The 14,621-nt window shown below is 38.6% G+C and overlaps 3 protein-coding genes across 14 annotated transcripts in view; 2 read left to right on the top strand and 1 right to left on the bottom strand.

Annotated features, from left to right (window-relative positions):
- Nucleotides 1–10,905, bottom strand: part of LOC105566132 (probable 39S ribosomal protein L23, mitochondrial) — a 12,449-nt gene extending 1,544 nt beyond the window's left edge. The window contains exons 1-3 of the mRNA XM_012019892.1: nucleotides 10,895–10,905; nucleotides 4,669–4,671; nucleotides 115–235 (exon numbers count right to left, since the gene is read on the bottom strand). Coding sequence (XP_011875282.1) covers nucleotides 115–128 — 14 coding nt within the window. The 5' untranslated portion in view covers nucleotides 129–235; nucleotides 4,669–4,671; nucleotides 10,895–10,905. The remainder of the gene's footprint in view (nucleotides 1–114; nucleotides 236–4,668; nucleotides 4,672–10,894) is intronic.
- Nucleotides 523–3,752, top strand: LOC105566131 (transmembrane protein 43 homolog). Of its 3 annotated transcripts, none has more exons than XM_012019889.1 (6): nucleotides 523–714; nucleotides 813–998; nucleotides 1,072–1,304; nucleotides 1,467–1,767; nucleotides 2,252–2,457; nucleotides 2,983–3,752. In XM_012019889.1, the coding sequence occupies exons 1-6, from the start codon at nucleotides 700–702 to the stop codon at nucleotides 3,263–3,265; spliced, it is 1,224 nt and encodes a 407-aa protein (XP_011875279.1). In that variant the 5' UTR covers nucleotides 523–699; the 3' UTR covers nucleotides 3,266–3,752. The 3 variants fall into 3 exon arrangements, with proteins under 3 accessions (XP_011875279.1, XP_011875280.1, XP_011875281.1); XM_012019890.1 differs by having other exon boundaries at nucleotides 536–718; nucleotides 789–998; XM_012019891.1 differs by having other exon boundaries at nucleotides 700–718.
- The window catches only part of LOC105566133 (sodium/hydrogen exchanger 7), a 15,193-nt gene continuing 5,279 nt past the window's right edge, over nucleotides 4,708–14,621 (top strand). For 3 of the 10 annotated variants that reach the window (XR_001009253.1, XM_012019900.1, XM_012019899.1), the window contains exons 1-12: nucleotides 4,710–5,025; nucleotides 5,871–6,097; nucleotides 6,243–6,320; nucleotides 6,638–6,714; nucleotides 6,899–7,108; nucleotides 7,352–7,602; nucleotides 7,869–8,071; nucleotides 8,405–8,670; nucleotides 8,856–8,907; nucleotides 9,694–9,750; nucleotides 10,553–10,780; nucleotides 11,305–11,391. Coding sequence is in view for 9 of the 10 variants with exons in the window: in XM_012019900.1 (XP_011875290.1) it covers nucleotides 4,782–5,025; nucleotides 5,871–6,097; nucleotides 6,243–6,320; nucleotides 6,638–6,714; nucleotides 6,899–7,108; nucleotides 7,352–7,602; nucleotides 7,869–8,071; nucleotides 8,405–8,670; nucleotides 8,856–8,907; nucleotides 9,694–9,750; nucleotides 10,553–10,780; nucleotides 11,305–11,391 (1,980 nt within the window). In the remaining variant the exon portion in view is untranslated. Of the gene's footprint in view, nucleotides 5,026–5,870; nucleotides 6,098–6,242; nucleotides 6,321–6,637; nucleotides 6,715–6,898; nucleotides 7,109–7,351; nucleotides 7,603–7,868; nucleotides 8,072–8,404; nucleotides 8,671–8,855; nucleotides 8,908–9,693; nucleotides 9,751–10,552; nucleotides 10,781–11,304; nucleotides 11,518–13,253; nucleotides 14,596–14,621 lie in introns of those variants that run through there. The other 7 variants (XM_012019895.1, XM_012019894.1, XM_012019893.1 and 4 more) reach the window with 7 other exon arrangements.

The following is a 14,621-nucleotide window of genomic DNA, read 5'->3' as shown; positions in this document are numbered from 1 at the left end:
TGATGGAAGAATTAAATTCAGGTTAAGACTGTCCGATTTGTTCGTTTCTGAAACTGAATCCGACTAATTATCTATGGTTCATCTAATTATTATTGTGCTCAATGTCATACTTACAACCGTGTTGACATTGTACTGTAGAATAATAATGCGTTCTTTTCGTATTTAAATGATATCACTCATAGACCTGGGTATCACTGAACAATCTCAATAGTAACCTCAAACTTTATAGTACTATCTGCAGGGATTTTTCTTACCGGCAGAATTGAATTGTACACTCCAAATCGATGTTGGAGACCTCATGCGGTGACAGTGAGAAACTTGTATTCCTTTTACCGCGCCATTTGCGCCACGATCGCCACCCACCCTGCACGGCTTGTAATCATTGACGTATATTCATACGTCAATGCTTGTAATAAAATATTGATAATATAAATAAAAGTCGTAATGTCGACCCATCTGCTTCGTTGACTGTTTCTAATAATAGTACATTTGTGAACCGTGATACTCTCATCAAAATGATTCCTCCCTAAATTCGCTTTCGGATTCATTCACAAGTTGGGAACCTTATGATACCACTTGATATGTACGTCAGTGAGACTGCGCAGAAGTTTGCGCGTGCGCGAATAATTCTTGCAATCCTCCCATCACTGCAGCAAACTAGCTTCATCTTCCGACTCTCCGTCCTTCAGAGATTCCTTCATGTATCGCACCAATGTAGGTACATTTCCTTTGCCTTGTAAAAATATTATCGTCGTACGTTAATTATTGAGACTAACAGAATAAGATAGACTCGCGGAGCGTACGCTTTGTAGCAGAATGGCCAGCCACAGAGGGGAAACGTGGACGGGCTTCGACAAAATTGTCTCAACGAAAGACAAACTACCTCCGTGAATCAACCGACGATGACAATCTCGGAACAATTCAGGGAGTCGTGGCTAACAGCTATAATTGGGTCCGTCATGTTTGCCACTGGAATGTGTCTTCTATTCTGGAATGAGGTTTGTCAATGACACTCCTGTCATGTACTGTCCAATTGACCTCTTGTAATTTGTACACTCTTCACCCTTTCAGGGGAGAGCTGTGAAAGTGGCGCATTCCTTGGACGAGGCTCTGCACAATGTGGTTGTACTCCCTAATTCCATGACGTTGTCACCTGAATACGAGGGTCGTTTGATACATTTGTCAGGTACCTTATCGGTCTCTGAACCATTAACTGAGCCAGATTACGGCATCGTCATGTCCAGCGTGAAGTTGAAGAGGAGGGTTCAGATGTACCAATGGGTCGAAATTGAGGAAGAGCAGAGGTAGCGATGAGAGACTCTGCGTGCGATCAAACTTTAGTCACATTTAAAAGCAAAAATTGTCTTCGATTGGAATTTGACTTTATTTAATATAGCTTATTGTCGGGTTTTCCATGTTAAATAAAAACTATTGCATTTTAGTTTATCAAATCTTTACGTTTCTAGTTTTGGTGGAATAACGGAGGAGCAGAAACATTACTATTACACCACAGAATGGAAGGACAAACTTGTAGACTCGGATCAATTCTACATTCGTACCGGCCATCATAATCCAAAGGAAATACCGATAAGAAGCCAGGTGCAGATTGCAGATGAAGTGAAGATTGGCGTTTTCACGCTCGGCATGGAATTGAAGAAAAAGTTCAGCGACTTTGTCGAAATCACTAGCGATGAGCGGCCAGAGCGGAAAAACATAAAAATGCATTCCGGGCTGTATTATCACAGCGCAGATTTATGGAATCCACAAGTATGTCATTTGCCAACGTTTCCTTTCTCCAAAAGAAATTCGAAACTATTCGGAACTTGTTATAGGGTGTCTCGAAATTCGAGGATAACAAGATTGCAGCACGAAAGTTCGTAAAAGATTGCGTAGTAAAAGCACACGCCATTTTTTAAGTAAAGTTCTGTCTTATTTTTTCCTATTTTCCTCCTTTCGCTTTTCTCACACTTTATTCTTAGACTTGCTGCTTCTTCGCACCACTTCTCTCGCATACATTTCCACTGCTCTTTTAACCAAGTATTATTCGGAACATATTAAGAATTTGTTGCAAAATTTAATGTAAAAATAAAAAATTTTGAAAAAATTTATTTTAGAAAAAAGATTTTTCCACTTTATCAAACCCATAGAAAATTACTGGGGTCTCTCCATATTGAGATAATTGTCATTCAATTTGGATTGTAAAAAAAAACAGTTATTTTGATTTGTTGTATATAACTTGCTTTGCTCACAGGTAGGAGACATCAGAATACAATTTTCCTATGCGGGAAAAAACGGAGATCTTTACTCGGTAGTCGGCTTGCTGGAAAAGGATACCATAAAACCGTATTACACATCTCATGGTGAAGAAATCTTACTTCAACGAAAGCATAAGATGTCGGTGGATCAGATGTTTCATTTGGAGCACGTGCATAATTACTGGCGAACCTGGGCTGTCAGGTAATATTTAAAAATAAATATTTTACATAAAATAAATGCAAATGTTTATCATTCATTATATAGTCTGATTTAAAAAATTAATCTTTTAAGGTAGTTGTCTCCAGAATTTTATTTATCAAAAAATTTTGAAAATTAAACTGTATGTTAATGTATATGGTATTTATACCGGGTGAGGAAAAAGTATGGAAACCCCTAAATTTTTCGAAAATTATGCATTTTAGAAACAAATGTTTGAGACAAAAGTGTATGGTTTCAAGGGGGACATAAGATGGTGTCATTAATTTGACCTTGAATAGTTGCTTGAAGGTCACCTCGAATTTGCACACAAAAAGGGTTCCAAATATCTGGAGACACCTTGTATATATTTTAAAATTAAATATTTTTTAAAAATAAGTTTAAGTGAACTATCTTATATTACATATTATTATGGGAAAGAAGACATAGAATATTATAAATTATATATTATTTTTATGAAAGTAACATTATTATTGATTATTATTATTAATTATATTATTCTTGTTACAGAGGACTTGGATGGTTGGTCTTGTTTGTGGCAGCAACATGCTTAGCAAATATACTGAAAACAATTATATTAAATTCGACGTTCCTTTGTGGTATAATAGCAGTTGAGTCTCTGACTATGTCAGTCTCCATGTCTATCAGTTTATTGGTAATCGGTTTCGCTTGGGTGTGGTATCGACCGATCATTGGTCTTTGTTTAGCAATAGCATCTATTTTGCCATTCATTTATTCGACACTGATGTCGGCGTCTACGTCTCAACAACGTGATAATTATAGAAGATTATAAGTTACATTCATATGCCAAAGAGGTTTTTTGAAAAGTAATAAACTTCCTTATTTATTCAATGTATCATTATTTATTTAATCTCTCCTTTTCTTTTTCTATATTTTTGTTTTATACATCTGTATGTTTTTAAATTATAAATGACACATATACAGGCAATATTGCGATAGATTTATACGAAAGAGAAAAGGAGCTATATAGTTTTTGTATTAGTAGTAAATAAAAAGACAATATGGAAGAATTAATCCTGTGGATAATGTTTTTGTGTTCTGCGAATTCTTTTCCTTTTGAACCTCTCGATAAATCAGTATCGACATTTCTAGAATCCTATTGTGAATAATTTATGTCATGACACGATATTGCAACTTACAATCTCGTGGTCAAGCAATGTCAACCATTTTAAGCTTTTTAACGTTAGAACTTGGAAGGTTTAATTAGTGAAGATGTAATTTCTGACAATTGGATTAAAGCACGAACTGTGTACATTGTCTCATTGCCCTTTTATTTATTACTAATTTGCATTATCGAGATTATTTTATTCATTTATATATTTATTACTTAAAATAAGAACGTGTTAGAAAAATTGTTAAACGACACTAACTGGCAAATTCTAATTAAAGGAATTTATTGCGAAAAATACTACCTCAGGCGGGCGTCTCACCAATTCGACCATTGAGGTATGTGGTAATATTTATCGCAATAAACAGTATTAATGATGACATCTACGCTTTTATTTGTCGACTAGAACTGCGCGCTGATCCGCACGCTTACATTTTTTAATCAACTTGGCGTAATACGACACACTGTTCCGTTACTTAGGAAAATTAACGAAGGAAAGGTCACAAGGCGGCATCCGGGCAAATTTGACGTACATCCTCTAATCACGGAACTGAATAAATAAATTTGAATTACACACTTAAAAAACATCAGAAGCTCAACGACGCAGCATAAAAAAACAAGATGCCTCTTTGACCTCTTGTAACAGACATCTTAACTTACTTATCTGGTGGATATCTTTTTTCATTACTCAAAAAGGTGTCTTTAAAAAGGCCTGTGTCCACGATGCTGGGACTTGGTCCAAGTTCTAGTTTCGAGAAATGTGTAGCCAATCAACTTGCAGCTCTTCTGTAAGAGATGCAAGTTGATCGGCTACACATTTTTCAAAGCTAGAACTTTGACGCAGTTCTTGGATCGTTGGGAAACAACAGCTATGTTTTTATACAGAGTCGTTTGTATTTCGTATGAATAATTATGAAGTGTGATTGAAGAGGTTTATGAGTGATTCAGGCAATTTATTTAAAAACATTTAATTCGGAAGTTAGCCGAAAAGCGTAATATAGAGATCAGTGATAACGAAGAAAGGAATGTCAGGTTCAAATCTCACTTCCGTGGCGGGACCGTCGAGCGCGCTCGGCGCGCCCGCGCGTGAATGCGTGCATATATATATATGTATATAATATGTCGAATCACCTCTTTCTCGCGCGCGCGGATATCGCCTATCGCCTGACGTCTGGCGAAGATGGCGGCGAGTGGCGGCGTACGTCTCCTGCTCCTTGGAGTTCTGTGTACATTTCTCTCGAAACTATGCAATGGCGCGGCGACGGACATCAAATTGGACGCCAAGGCGCAACTGTTGCATCGACTCGACAGCCTCAATCTCCTGCTCTACACGTTCCTATTGATATTAACCGTTTTAACGATATGGATGTTCAAGCACCGCCGCTTGAGGTTCCTCCATGAAACTGGCCTGGCTGTCATCTACGGTGAGAGTCGTCTGCTATCAACAACTCGCGACCGTTTACTCTTTACCCTTTATTACCGTATGACTCGAGGTAGTTGTGACAGGAGCGAACCGCACGAGCGTGCGTCGTCGTGAAAACCTGCGCCGCGTTTACCCAACTTTTTGTCTATTTATGGGAGGACAACTTGCAAATTTTTCTACACTCGCTTAACCCGTATAAAGCCCGCTGCAGACGATGCTATTTTTCCTGCTGGATTGCTTGCGATTTAGTAAATTACTATCATTGCACCACTCAGCATTCAGGATTCCTAGTAATTTACTAAATTGCAAGCAATCCAGCAGGAAAAATAGCATCGTCTGCAGCGGGCTTAAGTCGATCTCCGCGCTCCAAGTTTCGAATTGCTCTCTGTCTTTTTACGTACGAAGAAATGGTAGAAAATCATTGCAACACATGTAACAATAAATATTGTTAGCGTTACATCTAATAACCTAAAACTTATGGGAGATTGAGATTTGTGGAATTGTTGCTGGTAATAACAAGCTTTCTCAGATCTTGCATATTTATATTATTTACATTACTTTATTGCCTCTGGACATTCGAATATGAGAAAGTTAATTCCAAGAAATTCGCTTGTACTTGTTTTGATCCTCAAGATTTTTCTCGAAGATAAATTCGTCAATATTATTATTTACTCCCTGGCATATCTGCTTTATTGGCGGACATTAGTACTATCATTTTTATTTCGTAGAGTTTATTCTTAGTTTTGGATCTGACGCGAGGTTAAATGCAACAAAATTTCAATTGGTGCAGCTGACAGCATGCCAAGGATGGTCCTAGAATAATCTTCATTTAGGACAAAATTGCAGGTTTGATCATAGGCGCGATAATACGTTATGGGTTCGCAACGAGCAGCACTATTCTGCATATGCCGGTGGTCCCGGACAATTCCAGCAAGTACAATCAGTCTGTACCGCCGGACACGCTGTGGCTACGTTTCCCAGAAGACAAGGGCGGCGGTATCGTAAAGAACAAGACATTCGCGTACTCGTTTCGCGGCGAAATCTACAAGGAAGATAACGAGATCGACTTGAAGGTGACTAAATCCTCCTTGAGACGATAAGTCGTTGTTTGTCTGAGGAAAGTGGTCTGACGGTTTATCGTCGAGCTTCGATAATTGTACATAAAATCCGAAGTTATTTCACTTTTCAATTGATTGAGTACGGTTATTATTGTTGCAGGCGACCTTCGATCCCGAAATATTTTTCAATATCATACTGCCTCCCATTATCTTCCACGCTGGATACAGCTTGAAGCGTGTAAGTGCCATTGACTTGCTTCTATCCGTGTGAGGTAGACACAACAATGAGATAAACAATTTGCGATTGCTATATGTGCACGCGGAGAGAATCTTTTCCTAAAATTTATCCTGAAAGTTATGTAGTCGTGAGGCAACATGGCATTTCTCGAAGAATTTTATGAGTTTTCTTAAATTTGACCATACATTTTACTAGTAGAATGTACAGCAAAATTTCAAGAAGCTTCAGAATGCCATGTTGTCCCACAGTTACGTGACTTTAAATTTCAAGGGAAATTTCTCTCCGTGTATAATTTCGTGATAGATAAACTTTTGCAGAGATACTTCTTCAGAAATCTGGGCGCGATTCTTATGTATGCTTTGATAGGAACCTCAATATCAGCCTTCGTTATTGGGTAAGTTCTCTCTATAACATAATTTTATTATGGAGACCTTGAGAGAAAAAGTCACATCTCGTACTTTGATCCAGCTTATCTGCTTCTTCCCTCAAGTTGCTCATAACTGAAGGCTATTCGCGTTTTTCTCTTTTAACGATTTGTAAATCTTATTTCCCTAATAAGAACTGTCTTATCTATGCAGAGCTCTGATGTACGCCTTTGTGCAACTGATACCGCATCTCTCCACATCGTTCACGTTTCTGGACACCCTGTACTTTGGCGCACTGATATCCCCTACGGATCCCCTGACAATAATCTCCATCTTTAACGATCTACACGTAGACGTTAATCTGTATGCTTTGGTGTTCGGCGAGAGTGTGCTAAACGATGCGGTTGCTATTGTACTTAGCGGGTTAGTACGTAGAATGGTCCGCGGGATTAAATTGCATTTTCCTCGATTTGCCAATTCTTTGGTGAAATTGATTCTTGCCGCGAAGAAATTGAGAATTCGAGATCGGCCTCGAAAGACGCGCAGAGGCAGATCCCATGTACAAAAAGCGGATGTTACTTTGATTTATTTAATACGTTTAGTTCTGTAATTTAGCAGCTGTTACGTTTAATACAAACGAAGTATACATAAATTCTGTTATCTCAGCTCGATACAGAACTACGCGGAGCGATACCAGTCGGGATCAGGTGGTTTTGAGACCGTGGCGTTCTTCCAAGCGTTCGGGGACTTTGTTGAAATATTTAGCCTGTCCCTCTTCATCGGCGCTACCATGGGATGTATTACCGCGTTACTGACCAAGTTCACCAGAGTGCGGGACTTTCCTCTCTTGGAGTCGGCGTTATTCGTCCTGATGTCTTACAGCACGTTTCTAATCGCCGAAGCTGCCGATCTTACAGGTAATTCGCAACGTTTGTGTGTTAAAGCTGCTAGTCTCTCATTACAATTTATGGCAATAGAAAAGCGAAAGATAATGCAAATCTTTTTTCCTCAATAATCAGTATCTGTTAATAAAAATACTCATTTGTTTCCATGCAGAAAGAAGTTTCTTTCAATACCTCTTTGAAGAAAAAAATAACTAGAAACAAACTTTATTTGAGAACAGAATTGAAGAACGGCAAGCATTTTGCATGAATCTGACAAATGTTTTATTACGAAATTTCAGGTGTTGTTGCCGTTCTCTTCTGCGGAATATGTCAGGCTCATTACACGTACAACAATCTGAGCCCGGACTCGCGCCAGCGCACGAAACAGCTGTTCGAGTTGTTGAACTTCTTGGCGGAGAATTTCATATTCAGTTACATCGGCGTCTCGATGTTTACTTTCCCGAAACACCATTTCGATCCTGGCTTTATCTTCGCAGGATTTGTATCCTTACATCACGTATACATATAGCGCCGCTGGATGTCCTTTTTCTGATTGATTCCAGGACGATTCTGCGAGATAATCGCTTCAGTTTCACGCGGCGTTGCATAATTATTTCCAGTTTCTACCAATGCAGACGAACTTCGACTCACTCTGTACCTTTTTCTAGTTTTAAAAATGAGAAAAAGATGAGAAGTGATTTAAGCCGAGACTAAATTTAATCTGCAGTGGTAGAAACGGGCATATGTCGAAAGAATGTCACGCGATAGATCATCGAGTTCTCTCTGATTAATTTAATTCATAAAATATTGTAAATCCTTAACGCAATGTCCTCAGTTGTGCGCGTTGCTGGGTCGCGCAGCTAATGTTTATCCATTATCCTTCATACTGAATCTGGCGCGAAAGCCGAAGATATCGTTGAACTATCAGCACATGTTGTTCTTCGCTGGTTTGCGCGGCGCCATGAGCTTCGCTCTCGCCATCAGGAACACCGTGTCGGAGGCCAGGCAAGCTATGCTGACCACAACCAGCTTGATCGTTATACTGACGGTTATTTTCCAAGGTGGCGCGACAACACAGTTTTTAAGCTGGTTCAATATTCCGTGAGTGAAACATCTTAATGTAACACCAGTTTGTTTCTCTATGTTTGTAAAAAACTATACGAGAGAAAACAAAGAATGTATTTTTTTTTCTGATACTAATAACTCGTTTCTACACGTTTGATTGATTGCGAATACAATTGTTTGCGTTTTCTGCTGTATTACTTAAACTGTTGTTTCGTTTGCAGAGTCGGAGTAGATGAGGAAATAGAAGGACTTTCTCATAATGGAACGCGCAGTGTAAGTATGACAATTTTCGTCCCACAATCGTGTTCTCTATGCTATGTAGAAGAATTAGAATCATACGATGCAAAGAATAGAGACCTACGTTGTGTAGGTGTTTCATACACACACCCACATACATACATATATGTATATACATATGTATACAATGCGCGCGCACGCGCGCCTCTCTCTCTCTCTCTCTAACATGTTCATGCGTTTTACATAATTTCTACTGTACATGGCTAACAATAAGTATGATCAGTAGTTAGATTAATCGGTTGTCTCGATTCAGCGAAATTTTGCATGCGTAAAACGATGTTCTTGTACTCTGTGGAATTATAATTAAGAATATTTGCTTTAGAAAGATATGAGAGCATTTTTGCATGCAAGCTTCACTGGTTCGTCACGTGGTATAACGATTTCTTTTTACGGTGTCGCTTTCCTCCGGGTGTACAATTCATTGGACACTGTCGGGCTGCGTACCGATCAATTGAGTCTCATTAATTGTGAAATTGAAGCTTACAATTAGAGAATTTTGTTTTGCTACGCTCCCGTTTATTTCCTTTTCTTTAGTGTCGGCAAAGTAGTATCATATATTCAGAAAGTTAACAGTGAACAATGCCATATTGGTTGAATAGAGAAATTGCTCTACCGAAATGACATCTAATCCCCGCATCCCCGAACTGGCACACATGCTTGTCGCGTTACACTCGACAATGTGAATTATAAATATTCGCGGTTAAGAGAACGCGCGCACGAGTACTGCGATTTACAAGACAATTAATTTGTCAATGTTGATAGTCTGGCGGCGAGGGTGGCTACGATGATCTGGACACACATAGGGGAAGAAGTCCGCCGGTATGTTATTACAATTAAAGGTTGAATTGACGCACCATCTATTTTGACAAATTGAGAAGATAGACGACTTGATATATATATATTTTTTTTAAATGTATTTGGTGACTCACCTCTCACAGATCGATTTATTATTCACATCGCAAAAACAACGAGACATATTAATATACATATGTAAGCGCATATGTAGCTCACGCAGCACGAATGTGCCACGTATCACTTTTGTAGCTGCATGCACCAAGCATCGCTTGATATCTATATTGAAATGGAAACTGATTTTTTCCCTCGCTATTTGTTGTAGCATGTGAATGCGGATCTATTGATTTATATGATTTCTCTGTCCATATGCAAGTTGTAGATTGATCTTATTGAGGATCTTAAATCGATTTTGTTGACTGCATTGTGCTTCTGGTTATTTTTTCAGTATGGTTTTTGTTATCCATTCTGTATGTTAAAGAATAGCTGGAGAACACTGAGATACTTACATTTGTTAACAGTACCTACACATACATGTTTAATACGGAACACGAGAATCACTATAAATAAGTAGGCATGTACTTTTCATAATTAATGACGAAGATAATTCCGAACATCCAAAAAGGGATATTAATATGTTGTTATCGTTGTTATACACTTTTACGCTTAAAAAGGGAACAATTAAAAGTGATATGACTAAAGTAATTTGATCTCGTTGATAAATATATGTTACTAATAGAGGAGTGTCCACTCCCGTTTAAATATTAAAGATGGAAAGCTCGCAGAATCATACAGGATGGATAACTGATGCGTTGTTCACATTTCACAGTATAATTCTATGCAGGACGGATCGTTGCCAGGCGGCGGCAGCGGCAGCGGCGGCGTAGGCGGCACAAAGCCTAACGAGAAGGCATTGCTCGCTAGAATCTGGGGCGACTTCGACACCAAATACATGAAGCCCCTGTTAACGCACTCCAGGCCTACGTTATTGGAAACGTTGCCGGTCTGTTGCGGTCCGCTGGCGAGGATCCTCACGACCACGCAACAGATGACGCAGGTACAGTGTTGTTCAAATTCACTGCATACTGAAAATCTCATTTTATTAATCAATTAGTCTTTATTATGCGTTAGTATACAGTCACGAGGTGGAACGTTGGTTTACAATTCGGACTTGATACCTCTCTCCTTCAAAAGTGCCATGTTCTTTCTTCCTCATGTCCTCCTTGTTTCCTTGTCTCCTCTTAAATTTTTTATAGGCCTAGCTCTGTTCTTTTTCTTCTATCCGCTCTATCTCCTAACGGTAATTTTCTGTTGAACACTAATTTTATTACTTTTATTACTCTATACCTACCTTTTGTTACTCTCTTGCCCTCAGCCTTGTTGCCCCACCTTTACCTTGGTTTCTGTATTAGCTGTTATCTCTTTGCGTTTCCTTTCCATCCTCCACGTCTCTTCGATCCTTCTTATCTTCCCATTGCCAGCTGTAATATTTGCAATGTCTGTCACATCGTTGGAATATAATACGAAATAATTTAAAGTGATTTTGCCATATTTTTAACGGTTATATTTACATCGCGATAGGACGAGGTTGCAAGAAAGGTCGATTCGGACTCAGACTTCTGCTTGGAAGATCGCGAGATGGAGCGACGCAGGACCAGCGTTCAGCCGGTGAGTTTCCATCAGCCTAATCTCAATTATACTGTTAACCCGTGCTATCAGCCTAACAACAGCACCACAGACGTCAGCACTAATCCGGACGAGCCCTATGTAATTCTCAATTTACACAGAAGGTAGAACTAACAGCAATCCTAACACCACCACCTCTTGTGTATCTAAATCTGTTTAGACAGAAGGGAAGGAAAGAGGAAGACTGGAAGAGTCGTTATATTTCTCGTTAAACTCGCGTTAAACGCGGAATTATAATTTACTTAGCTCTTGTGTAACTTATTTGTATTCGCGTTCGTTCATCATAGCTGTGATTTGATTTCACTAAATATTTCACGGTTTTTCGTTTCACACGAGGTGAATGACGTATCTGACAATTAAATCTCACGGTTCATTTCTTTATTAAATTCTAACTCTGACTGCGAGTGTAAACAGCAATAGCCTGTGGCTACGTGTGTGTACACTGTACATGTTTACGCATGTTCTCCATACTGTATGTATAAGCAATGCAGACAATACATAGAGGAGATGTAATCACAGGAACGTCGCTTTACAATCGCCTCGTCTTTCTTTCGTTCTTTCATGTAAAACACGAGCTTGAGTGTCTATCGCACGTAAGACTAATTTTATCTGGACGATGTAACTTCTCTTCTTTTCGAATTCCGTGTTGATCCCTCGAGTGAAACGGCAACGGCGACAGGAGTAATCGAGGGATTCGAGTGCAATGGCAGCTTAATTCAGAAAACAGTATTTTTTAAGGGAGGGGCAGGAAATAGAGTTTAACAAAGTTACAAAGCCAGTTTCAAAGGAGGAAAATTGGGTCTACAAGCAAGTAATTTACATAATGTAGTGATTGTAATGATGACTTGTCATCGGTTAAACAGTGAAATCTCAAGCTTTATGCTGCTGTCGCACTTGATGTTCCTAAACGATAACAGCATCTGTAAATACATCACGAATTTTTAACAAATCTGCTTGCTTGAGAACGAGGGAGAATGTACGTATGCTGTTTGTTAATGCAAGCCAACTTTTTTCCACTCTGCCCAAATCTTACTCTAACTACAATGCGTTCATTGACAAACGGTGACATGTTAATGAGCCAATCGCTGTTGCGTGCGAATGATTCCTTGTGACTGCGTATTCTTTTCTATCGAAGTGATATTTTATAACTGTCCCTGATGGAAATATTTTACTGAAAATATTGTGTAATTTTGCTGAGATGTATGTGAAAATCTTTCTTCGTAAGAGACCCCGTTTTATTATCATTTCATCAATATTTCAGTAAAAGCTTCAGTGAAAAATCACTTTTATTAAAACATAACAGTTTTCAGTTAAATTCAGTAAATTTTAAATCTAAAATATATCTCCTGAGTTTTTATTACAGTATGCGTTAACGTTCCTTATATCTCACAGTATTACATTGCATTACACAAGGAAAATTGTGATTCACTTTAAGATATATATATATATATATATATATATATATATATATATATATATATTCAGTGATTTCTCAATAACTTTCAGTTTTCATTGATTTTATAGTATTTTCAGCAAAGCCTCTCCATCAGGGCGTGCGGTAGATAACTATTCTAGTCAATGATTGCCTACAAGGACACATAATAAGAACTAACGAATAGACAATAGCGCGTGACATTTTGCACCGCACAACGGCGGGGTAAATTTTTCATTTGTAAACTCGAAAATTATGTTTAATGTAAAGAGGCAAAGCTTCTCCGGCCCATTTTGTTTTTGCGCTTGTGTGTATTCTCGCCTCTCTTCTCTTTAGAGGGAAAAAAATCACAGTCGGACATTTGCGGAGCGCACGTTTGATCGCACCCTTTTTTTTTCATCGGTTTTTCTAGAGAGAGAGAAACGATGACAGTGATGATGATGATTCCAATTCCGATGACGAAGACCTCAGACTCATCGGAATGGAGGGATTAATTCCATTACGAACGTTGTAGCCGGGAAAGCGATCGGCGAACGATCTACGTGTACCTAACAATAAGGCCGGTACAGCGAAAGACAGATTCTTCTCGTTGAGCAATTGCGAGTAGGTCATGTCGCGCGGTGATTTTTCCGAAAGTATTAACATATACGTAGTAGCGTTAATGTGGAGAGCAGACACGCCACTTTGTCGGTTTTTGTTCCGAGTTGCATATATTCTTGTATACACAGAGAGTGTTGGAGGAGGAGGAATTTCGGGGCCCTGTGAGCATGTAGTGCTCATTGAACTGAAGATAAAAGATACTCTTTTAATCTCGACAGAACGTCCCTCGATTTACTGAATGTATTTCAAAAGAAATCGTAATTTTTCTTATGAAATTTAATGTAATATAAAGTGAAGTATGTATATAAAAAAAGTTAAAGTATACTGTTGGAACATAATAACCAATTTGTGAAATTTACTGACAAGTTTAACTGGAAACTCTGTTACTTTTTCATGGAAAATTTTTGAAATAATGTTTCACTGAAAGGATGAAATTATGAAATGACAATGAAACGAAGTCGATTGAGAGGACTTTTTAACTACATATGTTCTCAAAATTTTTCCACTAAAGTTTCTCGAAATTGAGTTTTAACGTGCAAGTGTCGCGGGCAGACACTCCTACAATTCTTCCTTCTCTGAACACCGAAACGTTTGCCAAACTCATCGCAAGGCTCGAGCCATCGAGCATTAAACATAATTTTCAGAAGCGCGTTAACTCTAATCGCGCGAAAACTTGACTGCGACTGGCAATGTAAAGACGGTGAGGACATTGAGGCTCCGTTGCTGCTGTGATCTTTTAATCCTGCCTCCGCGAGGCTCGTTCACGCTCGGTGAAAAGTTACTATTCATTTGTAAGCCGACGCAAGTGGACAAAGAAATATTCGCACATATCCTTTTCCGAAGTAACTTTTCGCGAAAGTGCAATTTTCCTAACAGGAATAAATATCCAGTAAACACGACAACTAACAGTTACATAACATAAATATTATAATTTCCCACGCAACAATGTAGCTATTAAGCCTAATCTACAACGTACTCTTTGCATCTGGAAACATTATATTTTGTAGTCGATAGATACACTTGAAACCTTTGTGCAAGTTGATAAATTACATATTGCACATTGCACAATCGTACATTGTCGGCAAATGTTTGAAGCGCTTTGACTTGTTTATATAAAATAGAATGTTTCTAGATGTAGAGAGCACATTGTAGATTAGGCTTTATGTGAGACACGTGTTAT

The sequence above is a fragment of the Vollenhovia emeryi genome, unplaced genomic scaffold, assembly GCF_000949405.1.
Source record: "Vollenhovia emeryi isolate VEMERY1.0 unplaced genomic scaffold, V.emery_V1.0 DF939147.1, whole genome shotgun sequence".
Taxonomy (NCBI): Eukaryota; Metazoa; Arthropoda; class Insecta; order Hymenoptera; family Formicidae; genus Vollenhovia; species Vollenhovia emeryi.
This window is presented reverse-complemented; position numbering and strand designations above follow the sequence as displayed.

What these genes read in the sequence shown, in the direction of transcription:
- LOC105566131 (XM_012019889.1), top strand. An exon ending in GAAATTGAGGAAGAGCAGAG is followed by an intron (nt 1,305 to 1,466) that starts GTAGCGATGAGA and finishes TTACGTTTCTAG; the next exon opens with TTTTGGTGGAATAACGGAGG. An exon ending in CAGATTTATGGAATCCACAA is followed by an intron (nt 1,768 to 2,251) that starts GTATGTCATTTG and finishes CTTTGCTCACAG; the next exon opens with GTAGGAGACATCAGAATACA.